At 40.6% G+C, this 14,114-nt stretch overlaps 1 protein-coding gene across 2 annotated transcripts; it reads left to right on the top strand.

The window, feature by feature from the left end:
- Nucleotides 1-1,954: 1,954 nt before the first annotated feature.
- Nucleotides 1,955-13,092, top strand: RCN2 (reticulocalbin 2). Of its 2 annotated transcripts, none has more exons than XM_063169468.1 (7): nt 1,955-2,068; nt 2,184-2,289; nt 5,059-5,255; nt 7,745-7,846; nt 8,575-8,671; nt 10,346-10,488; nt 12,290-13,092. In XM_063169468.1, the coding sequence occupies exons 1-7, from the start codon at nt 1,967-1,969 to the stop codon at nt 12,440-12,442; spliced, it is 900 nt and encodes a 299-aa protein (XP_063025538.1). In that variant the 5' UTR covers nt 1,955-1,966; the 3' UTR covers nt 12,443-13,092. The 2 variants fall into 2 exon arrangements, with proteins under 2 accessions (XP_063025538.1, XP_063025537.1); XM_063169467.1 differs by having other exon boundaries at nt 7,733-7,846.
- The last annotated feature ends 1,022 nt before the right edge of the window (nt 13,093-14,114 follow it).

The raw sequence follows: 14,114 nt of genomic DNA, 5'->3' as shown, positions 1-14,114 counted from the left end.
CTTTTAACATTCTCTTTTTCTTTGTGACCAAAAGAAGGGCTCCAAATAGATTTGTGACACACTGCATATGATTTGGCTTGAAGGAAGGGCAGATTTTCCAGAAAAGTCAGGAAGTTCACCACATAAAAAAATTTTTATATAGCATGACTGATATTCTGATTTAAAAATAGCTTCACTGATACTCCCTTTTAACTTACAATAGTGATGCATTTGCTATGCAAGTGGTTAAAATAATGGAGGGAACAGAAAAACCTCTCTCTCCCCACCCCCCGCATTCATACCAGAATGGTCTTGAATTTTATTACACAACTGGTTTAACTGTGTGCTGGGAAGGGTCTGTTGTATTTTGAAATGGAGAAGAATATGATTTTCTCTGTTTTTTTCTCTGATTCTTTTGCTTTTTCTCTGATTTTTTTCCTAATATATAGGATATAATGAATTCAATAATAATAAATGTGGTCTTGCAGGTTGTGTACTGAAATGTCCAGTCTGATACACTTGTCAACCCTTGAGATACACAGCAAAGAGGTTTTTTGTAGTGTTACTAATGCATCAGACAAAGAAAACAAAGCATCCTGAGTGCTATTTCAGAATCTAATCAAATCATATTTCTGACTTGATTGCTCATAGGATTTGCTTTGTCTACACATGCCGCAAGTAGTAGGACTCAATTCACATTTTGTACATGTGATTTATTAAATACTGATGGGAAATTTGACATTTAAACCAATAAAAGATATTAGACTTAACTCACTATTAGATTTTTTAATGGAAAGACATTTCTTATACAGGCAGGAAATTGCAATAACACATTTACTGATTTATTGCAATATTTTACTCTCGGATCTTCAAAATGAACTGTCGTAGCTCTTCACAGTTAATAGAATTGGGGGTGAACTGGGAGCAGCCATGGAAGGGACTGGACAGTGCAGCAATTTCCATTACCTTGGGGCTTTGCCTAAACAATGGTGTTCATGGAAACACAGGTAGGTTAAACTCACCCCTTTCTGGCTAAAGGAAGAATTTTGAAAAGACTCTTATATTGAAAAGAGAAAAAACAAATCTAACAATGGTCCTACATAAATCTCAACCCAGTAACAACGATTAATTTGACACAGTGGGGTCAGGATCAGAGCAATCCCAATTTCATGTGACAGCTGTTAGGAATTATATTCTTGGGGAGGCCCCTGCTCATTTACACGATGTATTTTCAGTTTGTCTGAGTGGTCAATGAGGCTAAATTTATTTTACAGCTTTCTATTATCTGTGTTGAACAGTTATTAAAACTTGTATTGATCCAGTTATTAATAACTCTTACAAAGCCTCGCTTCCCTTTCTCTTTGCCTCAGAAGCGTTACTTGTGAGTTGCGCCCTTAAGCAAGACTAATGCTCGTTCCTTTTTGGTATAAAGCTTTGGCACACCTCATTTCCTGATCATCTTCCCCTTGCAGGGTTTGTTGATGCTTGCCTCAAATTCTGGTAACACAGAATCACAGAATATGCCGAGGTGGAGGGGACCCATCAGGATCATTCGGCCCAACTCTGTGTCCTGTGCAGGGCATCTCGAATAGTCACTCCTACCATGTCCAAACGCTCCTCGAACTCAGTCAGACCGTAGTAAATCACTTCAGTCTGACAGGCCTCACTGATGTTTAACATTGGATAATTCTCAGTATATCCTGACGGTATTGGGTACCTTTCGCTGGTAGACCAAAAAAGCCTTGGCGAGAGAGGCCCGTTCCCGTTCCCGAACCGCTGCCACTGCGCGCAAGTGACACCCCCGGCCGCCTCCGCCCGCCGGCCCGACCCTCCCGCCCGCCGGCCCGACCCTCCCGCCCGCCGGCCCGACCCTCCCGCCCGCCGGCCCGACCCTCCCGCCCGCCGGCCCGACCCTCCGCCGCGCCCCCCGCCCGCCCCCGGCCCTCTCCCCGCCCCTCGCCGCGGATCGCTCTGGGCGGGCGGCGCGATGCGGCCGGTGCTGCTGGCGCTGGGCCTGGCGCTGGCGCTGGCGGCGGCGAGCGAGCAGCACCGCGCCGAGTACGACCGGGAGGCGCTGCTCGGCGGGCAGGTGGGCCGGGGGCGGGCGGGGCCGGCCGCCGCTCCGGCGGGGCCGCGGGGCGGGCGCGCTCCCCGGGCCGGGCCGGGCCGGGCCGCTGACGGGGCGTGTTGCTGCTGTGCCGCAGGAGGAAGCGGAGGAGTACGCGCGGCTCAGCCCGGAGGAGCAGCAGCGGCGGCTGAGGAACATCGTGAAGAAAATCGACGCGGACGAGGACGGGCTGCTCAGCGAGGGTAACGGCGGGGGCCGGGCGGGCCGGGCTGCTCCGGGAGGAGAACGCGCTCTACCCGTGACACAGCCCGTGGCTCTTGTGCTGGGGAGAATCCCTGTGGAAAACATCACGATCCCTTGCACAATGAGTTAGAAACACTGACAGGCTCACACAGAGGCTATCTCTGTGCCTAAGGTTTCTGTTTGACTCCAGAAGTGACCACTGAGAGGGGACCTCACTGATATGTGTAAATACCTAAAGGAAGGGTGCCAAGAGGATGGAGCCAGGCTCTGCTCGGTGGTGCCAGCTTCTTGGACAGGAGGCAATGAACAGAAACTCATGCTCAGGAAATTCCACCGCGATATGAGAAAGAGCTTCTTTCCTGTGCAGAGATTGTGCATTGGCACAGAGTGCCCAGAGAGGTTGTGGAGTCTCCTCAGTGGAGGTACTCCAGAACCTTCTGGACACAATCCTGTGCCATGTGCTCTGGGATGACCCTGCTTCAGCAGGGAGGTTGGACCGGATGACCGCCGTGGTTGCTTCCAGCCTGACCCATTCTGTGATGGAAGGAGTGTGGCCAGCAGGAGTCAGTGTAGGTCAGAGCAGTATCAAGTTGAAGGTACCTCCTTTGCACTGGTACCTGCTTCTTGCATGTCTGAAGCTACTTGGAATCAAGTGGGTCTCCATGTTTGTAATCCTGTTATGTGCAAATCAGAGAGCGGGTGTAAGATGGAAAGTACTGCAGCCATAATACTACGTAGGTGTGCTTCAGTACCTGGTGACACCAAGTGACATTGAAGGATGATATTGCATCATAGAACACTATCAAATGGCTCTTTCCAGACAGGTTTTTGTCAGTCAGACTTAGGAGCTCCATGGTAAACTCAGGCCCTTTCAGTACATCATTATGATAATCTAAATTTAATTTTAAACTTCATTATGAACTTTTTTTGCTCTGCTGTGATTTTGACAAAAAAAGTCTCTTGTGTGCACACACAAAGCAAGCAGAATCCTTGGTCAAATGCCAGAACATGGTTTCATTAAAATGACACTAAACATGCAGGAAGCTTTCTAGGTGAGAGAACAAAATGCAGTTTTAAAGACAAGACCGAGTGTCTTTTGAATGCTTCTCACTTTATACACTAAATTTAATAAACCGCACCCTTATTTCAGTGTTCCTGCAAGACTGTGTAGAGGTGAGATAGTCTGTAACTTCATTGGGATGGCTAATCCCTGTCATACACCACAAGCAGCTCACAAATGAAGGCTTTAAAGAAAAAAGTATTATATAAAAGGATAGGAATTCCAGCCATACTCTGTCCTCATAGTGTATTTACTGCATCTGATTCTCAGTCTAATGAAAACTTGCCTTCCTTTCACTTCCCAAAGGTAAAACTCACAGTGGAATGTGTTTTTACAGTAAGAAACTTATGGTACTGAAGCTTTTTGAGCTCAGTTATTCCTCACTGTATTGCAAAACTCTTGAGAACATCTTCCTTACCAGTGCCTCCATTTGGAGGCTGACAGTGAGAGAAGATGAAATATATTAATGCTGCTTCTCTAGTGTTGGAATATTAAGTATTTCTGATTCATGGCACTGGACATTATGTGGATATCACATGGCTGTGCCTCATACCTTCAGTGCTGGGAAATAAACCATTAATTAATGGTGCCCATCTTTGAGAAATGTTGCAGTTTCTTGTAAGGCAGTGCTGGTTTGTGCACAAGCCTTGCTGGCACACACACCTCTGCAGGTTCAGTCGATTCACAGAATCTGTTAGCAAGCTGGTCCCTTTGCTAATATAAATTCAGTACTCAAAATGTATTTTTAAAAATCCCTTGTTGCTTTTCAAGGATATTTAAATAAACCTAATAAAGTTGTATTGATGCCTCTGCCAAGAAGGAGAGGATAAGATACTTTAGTATTTAATAAATGCTGTAAGATTTTTCTGCGTCAAAGTAGTGATTTCTATAGGACTCTTTTTTAGTCATCATGACTCTTCAGAGCAGGATTTCAGTTGAGTTGATTAGGATGTATAATTTTTGCAATGCAGAGGGAGATGTTTTTCCCTTCCAGGCACCTGAAAATAACTGAGAGATACTGGGAGAATATGTTCTCCCAATCTTCTCTAAATGAAGTAACTTTAATGTATTTCTGTCAGTTCATTGGTATATTAAGTTTTATTTCTTTTAGCTACATTTGTATAAAAACAAGCAGCTAAAAAACCTTTCCAAACTATGTGAGGCTTGATTTCAGCCCCAAGTAAAGGGAAAGTAGCACTACAAAAGTAGTTAATATTTTATTTTGGGTAATTAAGGCAATGACACAAAATAAAGTGGTTTTTGATTTCAGTTAGTGGATTTTTCTAAAGAAACCCCAGAGTGATGGGAACAATGGTTTTTTAGGACACCAAATGAGATTTAGAGTTGTGTGTCTAAACTATATTCAGCATCATTTTCATAAAACTCTGGAGAAGAAATAAGTGAGAAATGATGGTATAGTGTTGATTTCTTTCAGACTAGAAAAGACTAGGCCACATAATCATTATAATCATTAACAAACCCCCTGAAGTCTGTAGCTGTGATCTATTCCCTCATTCAGTTACCTTGGAAAAATCCACAGCATGGAGCAAACAGACTAGTTTGCTTTAAGTAACCTCTTGCCTGCATGCTTTCATCTGAATTGCAAAGTATATTCCAGACAGAATAGATCTGTGTCATCTTCACAATTTTTATGGTGCAGATGATTCTGATTCTCTTTCTTTTGTTATATTTTTAATGGTTTCCACAGATGAGCTGAGCTCCTGGATACAGCAGTCTTTTAAGCATTATGTTACACAAGAAGCCAAGCAGCACTTCAGTGACTATGACAAAGATGGTGATGGACTGGTGTCCTGGAAGGAGTATAACTTGCAAATGTATGATCGTGTAATTGATTTTGATGAGAACACTGTCCTGGAGGATCAAGAAGAAGAATCATTTCGCCAGGTAAAATGTTTCAGCAGCAGCTCCTGGAAGCTGTTGGCCAAAGGCAGCAATATTTGCTTATTGTGACAGAACAAGATGGGTAGAGAAAGCAGAGCAGCTGGCATATGGTTAACATGTTATGCTATCTGAGATAGGGGAGTAATTAAAGGAAAGTAGTGGAGTATTAAAGCTGCTACTGACAAAATAAAGACACAGTGAAATGGCACCTCCTGAGTGTATTTTTCTGGCTGAGTGGAGCATAAGTCTTACAGCAGAGCATGGTCTCCAGCCACCATCTTAAACCCAGGATGCAATCCATTGGGTGAAGTCTGAGCCTGACAGAGTCCTGCCCTCAGCAGGGCCAGCAGCACTGGGGCTGGAGCAGAAGGAAGCTCTTTAACGCCTTGGTTGCACTGTTACAGCCCTTCTTTCAGTTACTGCTCAGGCACTCAGTGTGGGCTGTCAGTATTGCCTGCTGTAACATTGCCTGTCCATTAGAGAGAGATCCACAGAGAAAGCAACAGCCATTCAAACAACCAGTTTTAAGCAATGAAAATGCAGCTCCCACAGCTGAAAATGGATGTTTAAACACAGAAGTTGTGTGTGAGTCACGTCTATGAAAGCAGGTGCTTAAGCAGGGAGAGAGGCAGGGTGAACAGGTTCACAAGAACCATCACATAGCAAAACTTGTTTCCTTTCAAGTTCCACATTTGTAAGTACATGTAAATGTTTCCCAGAAAGAGAATAAGTGTGTTTTTAGACTATTCTAGTCAGAGGTTTATTTTTTTCTGTGAGGATTGCTTTGTCGGCTTTTAGTAAAGTAGTAGTAGGTAATTTAGGATGTTAGCAGAAGTTAAACTAATATAGTGAACAAAGGATTTTACACATTGAAGAAACAAACTGTAAAGCATAGTATGTCGCATAACTGAATAATTACATAGCTTTTAAATACCACAAGACTTGCAGAGGAACTTCCAGTCAAAATATTGATACCATTTTTGGGACATTGGCATCACAGATACATAGGGAGCTATGAATCTGTAAGCTGGGATAGAACTGCTTGCTCATGTTATGACTTGACTGCTTGCTGCATTTTCCTGCCTGCTGGCTTCTCCAACGTAGATTGTAAATGAGCAGCATTGTACAAGCATCACAGGTCAGGCACCTTCAGCATTTTCCTTAGGTTTTCAGATTAGTGGTCCTGCTCTGATCAAGGTGAAAGAGTAAGATACAGTTTGGAAGTGACATCAGGTAAGAGCAGGAGTTTACCAGGAGATGGCAGCCTTGCTCATCATTTCCCAAAAAACTCTGGAAAACTTTCTTTCTCCCTCAATGGTTCAAGCTTACATTGCAGTATAGTGCTTTCTGTAATCCTTCTGGATTGCCTTCCTAGTTAAACTCCCAGCTAAGGTCAGCTTTTCTCTAAGAGGACATTTCACTATTTTGCAGAATAGTTAAGATCTTGCACTTCACTTGTTACATGTAATGCTCTGTGTTCATCAGCTTAGCCTGATTTTGACAGAAGTGTGAATAGGTGAGATATAAACCAAAAATACAATTTCAAATGGTTATTTGTAAAGTGTTTATGATCTCTTATTTGCTGGCTACTCCTGTACCCAGATTACTCACACTGATAACACAGCACACCTTAGGATGGGATTCCAAGATTTTTATATTTCACATGATCTGCAGTTTGAGCAGAGATTGGTTGTCAATGATGTGGGTCTGTGTTTTGTATAAAGAGATTGTACAAAACAAAACAAGAAAAAAATAGGAAATCTTTGCACATCTGGAAGACAGAAAGTGCAAGACATTCAGAAATTATAACTTGCCTGCTTATATCAGATATTATTTCTTTTTTAATGGCATGCTAATATGTATACTTAAAACAGGTTAGAGAAGTGACTTTTAAAATGATCACATAAAATATAAACAATAACACAAAAATGTTTAAAATTATCACATTTAAAGGACAGCAGTCCTGTAGTAAAGGAATCTGGCCTTAAAATGGCTTCAGAAAAGACATTTTACATACATGATCTTTCACGACCTTCTCTGAACTACAGACAGCCCTTGACATAAATAAGATGTAGAGCTATTACAAAGTTAAGTGTCTTTAAAATGTAAATTTTGGAATTTGCAATGGATGCCATTAATTATAATAATGGTTCTCCAGTTTGTTATTTTAGAAATTGGTGACTTTTAGAAGAGGATGCACATATCAAAATGAGAATCCTTGGTCTTTTTATTATCTCTCTTTGGTTCATTTTAAATGTCTCCTTAAATTGGAAAAAACAGGGGGTTTTGTGATTCTTAGAATAAAACCACCTCAATCAAAAGTATTGTTCTTATTGCTCTCAGTGAGCTGTTTTTAGTGAAAATTTATCATCAGGATAGTATGAGTAGGTAATGTGAAACAATTAATATGCTAATGAGCCAGCTACTATTATGTTGTTTTTCCTTTCCAGTAAGGGCTCTAACTAAATCTATTTTCTAAGCTTCATTTAAAGGAGAAAAAACGTTTTGAGAAAGCTAATAGAGATGATGTTCCTGCTCTGAATGTGGATGAATATATTGCATTTGAGCATCCTGAAGAGGTGGAGTACATGACGGTAAGGTTTATAGGGGAAAACCTTTATCAGCCTGTGTGTGGGGGTCTTTTCAATGTGTGTCCTTAGCCTCAGTGCCACAGGAGGTGGAGCAGTTATGGATATGGTTTGGACAGGCCAAATTAAAATTGGGTAATGTCTCATGGATCCAGTGCTGGAGGTCAGGAGCTGGAGCAGGAGTTCAGTGCTTTCTTTGAAATCTGTTCCCAGAGTTAGGATTGCACAAGTATCCCCAGCTTTGGGGACTGGACTGTCTTAGCCACCTTAGCCACCTCACAGCTCTGTTAGGCTGCAAATCCATCAGTGAGATTTCAGCTTTTGGTTTTGGCTCTCTGGTGGACAAAAGACCAGCCAGTTCTAACAGTTCAATTAAGTTGCAAGAATGCAAATTAATGAATCCACCAGATAATCAAAGTGAAATTGGATGATAGAGCTTTGTACATATTCATGTTTCTGAGCTGCTTTTGCAGTTTTGAATTGTGTTGAAGGATTCCAGCTCTATAGACACCTTTCAGATTTGGTTTTCATGAAATCTGACATTCTAAACTCTTAAGGACAGATCTGGTTTATTTCACAGGAACCAATTACTGCACTAGTCTGCATAAAGCACAAAAAGAGATTTGAAATGAGGGAGTCTTTCATTTAAGGAATACGTCATTGCTCCAAAATGATTCAGTGCTGTTTCTCTTGATCATGGGTTGCTAATTCTGCTCTTTGTATGTATACAAAAGGACTTTGTCATTCAGGAGGCTTTAGAAGAACATGATAAAGATGGCGATGGATTTGTTAGCCTGGAAGAATTCCTTGGTGATTACAGAAGAGACCCAAGTAAGGAATAACGGGAAGGGGCATGAAAGAGGGAACTAAAAAAACTTTTGGTATGGGGGGAATTGGATCCACCTTTATTTTCAGCTTTTCACATTAGACCTACAGATTCTGAGGAAGATTTTCTGTCTTAGAATAATTCTGTTTTCTGGAACTGGGCATAGTAGAGTAGACTCCTTATTTCAGTCTGCCCCATGTGTACTTGCTGGTGGTTTGTGTGTAGCCCATTCCACAGTTTCCTTGCCAGTTGCTTCTTGTTTTCTGAAAGACTGAAATGAATTCCTGACCACAGAGGATACAGCTGAAACAAGGTGCAGCCATATTTGCCAGCTGAGCACATCTGCAGATCCAGCTAGCAGGAATGTGAGGGTAAACTGCCCTGGCCTTGGTCAGCCTGAGCAGGCACTGCCAGCCTTGCTTTGGGAGGACTGAGCTGAGAGTTTTGTGAGTGGGGTGAAGTGTGAGGAGTCACTGAGCTGTTCCAGCTATCAGTGCAGTGATTGCTGCCTTCACTCTTTGGTTTGTTTGGGTTTGCTTTTTTCAATCTTGCCCTTCCTTAAACTTGATCTGTTCCTTCTTTTACGAGAAGAAGGACACTTAGCTGATGCTTATCAATATTTCTCAATTAATATTTTACACACTGTATTTGATTTCCTAAAAGCTAGGGCAAATAATTCTTCCCATTCCAGAAAGCTCAGTTTTGTGGAAAGTCTGCTTGTCCCAAAGCAGTGCTAATTTTGAATTGCATCCTAGCTGGGGAGAGTTGTGTAAGCCACATGAGGATATGGAGAACCAGGGGAATAATCTGTTTTTCTTCACTCTAATCAACCACCTGGAATTTCACATTTTATAACCATCTTTGTTTGTCAGAGCCAGTAAAAACAACCAATCTCTGATGCAGCTACAGAATTCTTTATCTTTTCCCTGCTCTAACATGAAAGAAAGCTTTTCCAAGCCAGTCTATAAAAAGTTGTTGGAAAGGAGTGAAATTGTTGTAGTAATAAAGAAGATAACAGCCTTGTCTTACAACTTGTTAGCAAGACTTGAGAATCAGCTGTGATTGTACAAACTACTTCAGCTTTTCTCTCCTGCAGACAGTGTTCCTGCAGCACTCTTTAAAATGACTAATAGGCTGCATGGGGGCTCTGATTCATAATTAGCTCATGGTTTGGGGCAACACTGTATGGTGAATTGTGACATAAAGGGAAAATCTCCTTGCAAAACCAAATGTTAGAAAGGAAGGAGAGACTTCATTCTTTCTTCTTTAATAATGAAATTGTAATTATTTTGAAACTGTTACTTACCTGCTTGTGATACCTGCTGCTTTTGACTTTCATAAGGCTTAGAAAGCCAGTTTATGCTTGTCTGCAGTGTTTATAATTTTGATGAATTACTTCTCAATTACATGAGGAGTTAAGGACAAGTCTAAGATTGCTGTAGGCTGCAGGATGCAATACCTGTACATTGGTTAAGTATAAAACAAGTATGCAAATAAATACTGACAGTACATGAAATTGCTTTCCCTACTTTCCTCTGCCCCTTATGGTTTGTTTTTGTTTAGTGACATCACTTTTAGGTAATGTTTTATAGAATAAGTGTATCTGCTTAGGAGAAAAGATGAAAACCTCTGCTTTAAAGTGTAGAGTAGCTTTAAACTTTACACTTGTGTCTTACCAGCTGCAAGGGAAGATCCAGAATGGATCCTGGTTGAGAAGGATCGGTTTGTGAATGACTATGACAAGGATCATGATGGAAAACTCAACCCTCAAGAGCTGCTGTCTTGGATAGTACCCAACAATCAGGGTATTGCACAAGAGGAGGTTCGTGGTTTCACTGCTGGTTACATTTTAATTACTGCAGGGGAATTTTGAAGAATCACAGTGAAATGAGAGAAGCATTCAGATTTATCGTGTCTTAGTTATTGAAAAAAAAAAATATCAGTAGATCTTTGCATATATTTTTAATTTCTTTTTACTTTGACAAGGAGTGCAGGTCCTTTAACTGCAAATGTGAAGTTTCTATTAATTGTGTAAATGTTTGTAAATTAACAAAGTGGTTTTGTACATGTTTAAATAGCTTATCTGCTTTGACTCAAGGGTACAGAATTTTAATAAGTCATTTTTAGTTGTTGTAGGTAAATCTAATGAGATGCACTACCTAAAGGAACAGCATAATTTTGAAATAAGAAATTGATTGTAATTCTTCTAACTGGATAAATCATCATAATTGTAGAACTAAAAACTGGTTTTGAGTACAAGAAAATGGAAATAACTCTGTGATTCAAGATGGTGTAAAACTTTGATGATGCTAATTAAAATGGTTTAATCAGGGATAGAACAGCATAATAGCTTTTAAGTGGATTCTCATTTTAGCTTTTTTTTTTTTTTTTTGTGGCAGTTTCCAGTCCCTGACTGCAGTAGAGAGGATTTCTGCCTTTCTTCTAGTAACTTCTCAGCTAACTTTTCCATGTCTTTGCTTTGCCCTGGAGGATTTTGGTGTTCAAAATGGCAGGAACACCAGGTCTTCCCATGGTCTCATATTCCTGGGGAAGAGAGGCACCTCGCTGTGTCAGGCACACAGACACACAGACACACAGCCCATGAGCTGCTCCCTGAGCTGCCCCTGTGCCCTGCTGGGCTCTGGGGCCAGGAGCAGCCCTGTGGCAGCAGCAGCAGCAGCAGCAGCCCTGGGTGCTGCTGTGTGGGACCTGTGGGATGCTGAGCTGTTCTGGGAGTGCTGCTGTAAATGGGGATCTGAGAGCCTTTGCATGGCCTGTTCTGGCTGTGCTCAGTTCTTAGTTCACAGAAATAGCACTGCTCTAACATGAGCTCTGTGCTGCTGGGGCTGCTCATATCTGTGTTAGCTTCCTTGGTTTGGGGTTTTTTAGCTCTTCTTAGCAATCTTTCAGATTTTGGCTTACAGCAATAGCTCCATTCTGTAATAGTAATAGCTCCATTCTGCAACTAATAATTTGTTTTACTTGTTTTTCTAATTTGCTAGTTTTTTCCTTTGGGTAATAAAAAGGCTTAGCAAAGTCACCTGTCCTTAAGAGAAGGTAGCATTGATTCAGTCATAAACTGCTGTTTGAAGTCAGAGTATCACACTTCTATTTCAGCATTTCAAAATTACTTGAGAAACCCGGTAGTTAAATGACATAAAAATAGAAAAATTACAATCTATTCCATTTTCAGGAATTGACATGTGTTGGCCAAGATGTTTGTCATATTAATCTTTCAGCTTTTGCCATGCAGAGTGCTTTTAAAATCCCCTTAGCTGACGTTTGTGCCCGTTATTTTTGGCTCAGTTTCATTGAGCCAAACCAATCAGGAAAAGCAGGAACAGAAGGATTCTCTAAATCACTGCATTTGTAGATGTTCAGCAAATGAAAACAAAGGCCATGTAATACCAGGACTCCATTTCTCAGAAATAAGTGGTCCAGTAGAGCTGCTCCACAGCCTGTTAGCTTTGAGCTATGAAATTCTGGTGAATGAGCTACAAATAAAATACTCTGCATTTGGTTTTTCATCTTACTGCTAAACTTCCCTCTTTTTATAATATATAAATAAGCACAAACCAGATTTGTTTTAACTTAGTGCATGTGGTGGTCTGTTTTGTTTACAGGCTCTGCACCTCATTGAAGAGATGGATTTGAATGATGATAAAAAACTTTCTGAAGCAGAGATTCTTAAGAACCAAGATTTGTTTCTTAACAGTGAAGCAACAGATTATGGTAGGCAGCTTCATGATGAACGTTTCTACCATGAAGAACTTTAGATTATTTATTTTGTAATCTTTTTTTCTTCCCTTTCTTTCATTTGAAGCTTTTGTTAAAAGCACTCATCAGCTGCATTGCAAGTTTCATGCTGTAATTACAGTACACTAATGTTTGTGTAAATAATTTGCATTCAAAATTAAATTGCCCTCCTGCAAACTTCCTGGGCCTCTTGTAGCCTTCACAATTAATTTGAAATACTTGCTGTCAGAATTCTGTAGTGTTGGGAAATAAATTACTTCAGGGTAGTACTGTATTGTGATGAGTTGTTCTACTGTACTTGAAGAAAATGGAGAATCTAGATGGTTCTGAAAGAATGCAAAATATACTAACTGAGACTACTATTTTTCTAATCAATAAATTAGGGCAGAGTGTGGGGAAGGTGGGGGGATGTTTAGAGTTAGTATTAACTGTGTTTTGTTTAATACCTTTGGAGAAATACTTACATAAATGCCTCAGTTGTTTAAGAGGTTTCTACTTGATTTTGAATGGTTTCTATACTGTGTTTTACTCTATCATAAAACTTGCTATTTTTACATCAATAGACAAGAATTATTTTTAATGTACAGTTGTAGAGCATTAGCAATGCAGTGGTATTTTACTGTGTCGAGACCTTCTTCATTTGTTGGATTAAAACTTAAAATGTTCTATCTTTCTGTGTTTTGTACATCTGTTTCTCACCTTGGGCCACCCATAGCAGCTCCTGGAGATGTGAGCCATGTGCATAATGTCCAGTGGCAGCATTCTTGGCTTTATTAACCAGAGATGTGTCATCTTATCTGGCTGCTAAAGAAGATTCAAATGCATTTAGCATTTTCTGGACAAGTTTGCAAAAGCAATTGTGTTTATTTTTTGATTTGCAGTATATGGAAGGTTAAAGCATCAAGGCATTACATAAATAATATTTGTAGTACTAACATCTAAAAGTTAACCTTATCTGAAAACTCCACAGGAGAGTGCTGTCCCATTTTGTGATTATTTGAAATAAGAGTTAATGGCACTACAGGTTCAGTGTAGGAAAGTCCAGATATTCCCTTCTGTCTCCTGGAAAGAAATGAGCTGAGTATTCCAGACAAAGACAAAGCCTCACAGAAGAGCTTGTGTGGAATGTGTTAGGGTTTTTAGTTCCTTTATAAATAACTGGTAATGCTCTCACAGTGTTCTCCTTGACCAATGTTTTCCTTCCTCCCAGCTCTGTTGAGTAAAAGCAGCTAGTTCTGCCTTGTTTTTTTCCCAGGATACCACCTCTTAATTATGCTCAGAACAAATGGAATTCCTTTTGGGGTAAGTGCTGATGTGTCAGTAGAAGGTTAGAAATTTTGATTCAAAGCAAAACCACATACACTATATTTTTAGATATCATAGCAATAGAAATTCAAAACACTTCTCCAGTTTTAGTGGTTGGATGTTTTTCTACCCATATTTTTTTATGTCAGTTCCTTGGGAATATGAGTACAGCTCCTGCTATAGTGGTGGTGAGATCTGATTTTTAAAAAAATGAAGTCTAATAAGTCCAGTGCCCAGGAATATTAAAACAAACAAAAAAATATATTATGGTGATGTTTCTAAATGAGCACATATGCAGAGTATTGGCTAAAATATGCTAAAGGAAGCTGAAGTGTTGCCTCCCATGCTGCTAAAACAAGTCACTGCTGCTGAAGAAGGGGCATTTGG

The sequence above is a fragment of the Melospiza melodia genome, chromosome 15, assembly GCF_035770615.1.
Source record: "Melospiza melodia melodia isolate bMelMel2 chromosome 15, bMelMel2.pri, whole genome shotgun sequence".
Taxonomy (NCBI): domain Eukaryota; kingdom Metazoa; phylum Chordata; class Aves; order Passeriformes; family Passerellidae; genus Melospiza; species Melospiza melodia.
This window is presented reverse-complemented; position numbering and strand designations above follow the sequence as displayed.

Coding starts and splice junctions, on each gene's coding strand:
- RCN2 (XM_063169467.1), top strand. CDS start 1,967: ATGCGGCCGGTGCTGCTGGCGCTGGGCCTGGCGCTGGCGCTGGCGGCG. Junction 7,847..8,574: donor AAGAGGTGGAGTACATGACG/GTAAGGTTTATA, acceptor TGTATACAAAAG/GACTTTGTCATTCAGGAGGC. Junction 8,672..10,345: donor TGATTACAGAAGAGACCCAA/GTAAGGAATAAC, acceptor GTGTCTTACCAG/CTGCAAGGGAAGATCCAGAA.